Source organism: Charadrius vociferus, unplaced genomic scaffold (genome assembly GCF_000708025.1).
Source record: "Charadrius vociferus isolate BGI_N301 unplaced genomic scaffold, ASM70802v2 scaffold787, whole genome shotgun sequence".
Taxonomy (NCBI): domain Eukaryota; kingdom Metazoa; phylum Chordata; class Aves; order Charadriiformes; family Charadriidae; genus Charadrius; species Charadrius vociferus.
This window is the reverse complement of record NW_009649307.1, coordinates 647,028-647,389: the sequence shown is the minus strand read 5'-3', so window position 1 is coordinate 647,389 and position 362 is coordinate 647,028. Positions and strand designations below refer to the sequence as shown.

Here is a 362-nt window from a genome sequence, read left to right as displayed (position 1 = left end):
GGGAGACGCGCCGTGGCCTGCCGCCGTCCCCTCCTGCAGACCGCTCAGTGGTTATTGCGATGAAACTGAAAACTATGAACGATACTAATTTCTCAAGCATTCCTATGGCACTTGCATTGTTCTGCATAATTTGAGCGGGTTGTAGGGGAAGAGATTAGAGGAGGAAAAAAAATACCCTCGGAAAAGTCAGTGGAAGGACCAAGAGTCATATTTCTGACTCCCTCCTGTACGACCGCTGATCCAACGCTATTGTGGCTTGAAGCCTATCAAACTCGTGCCTGTTGTCTGGGCTTAGGTCCTCCAAACCTCGGCTGTCGTCGTCTTCCTCTTCCTCGTCGCGGCTCCTGAAGGCGCGCTCGCTT

At 52.2% G+C, this 362-nt stretch overlaps 1 protein-coding gene across 1 annotated transcript in view; it reads right to left on the bottom strand.

The window, feature by feature from the left end:
* Positions 1–205: 205 nt before the first annotated feature.
* KCNJ12 (potassium inwardly-rectifying channel, subfamily J, member 12) overlaps positions 206–362 on the bottom strand; it is a 1,278-nt gene continuing 1,121 nt past the window's right edge. Inside the window, exon 1 of the mRNA XM_009889207.1 lies at positions 206–362. This exon is cut by the window's right edge and continues 1,121 nt beyond it. Within this exon, the coding sequence (XP_009887509.1) occupies positions 206–362 (157 nt within the window).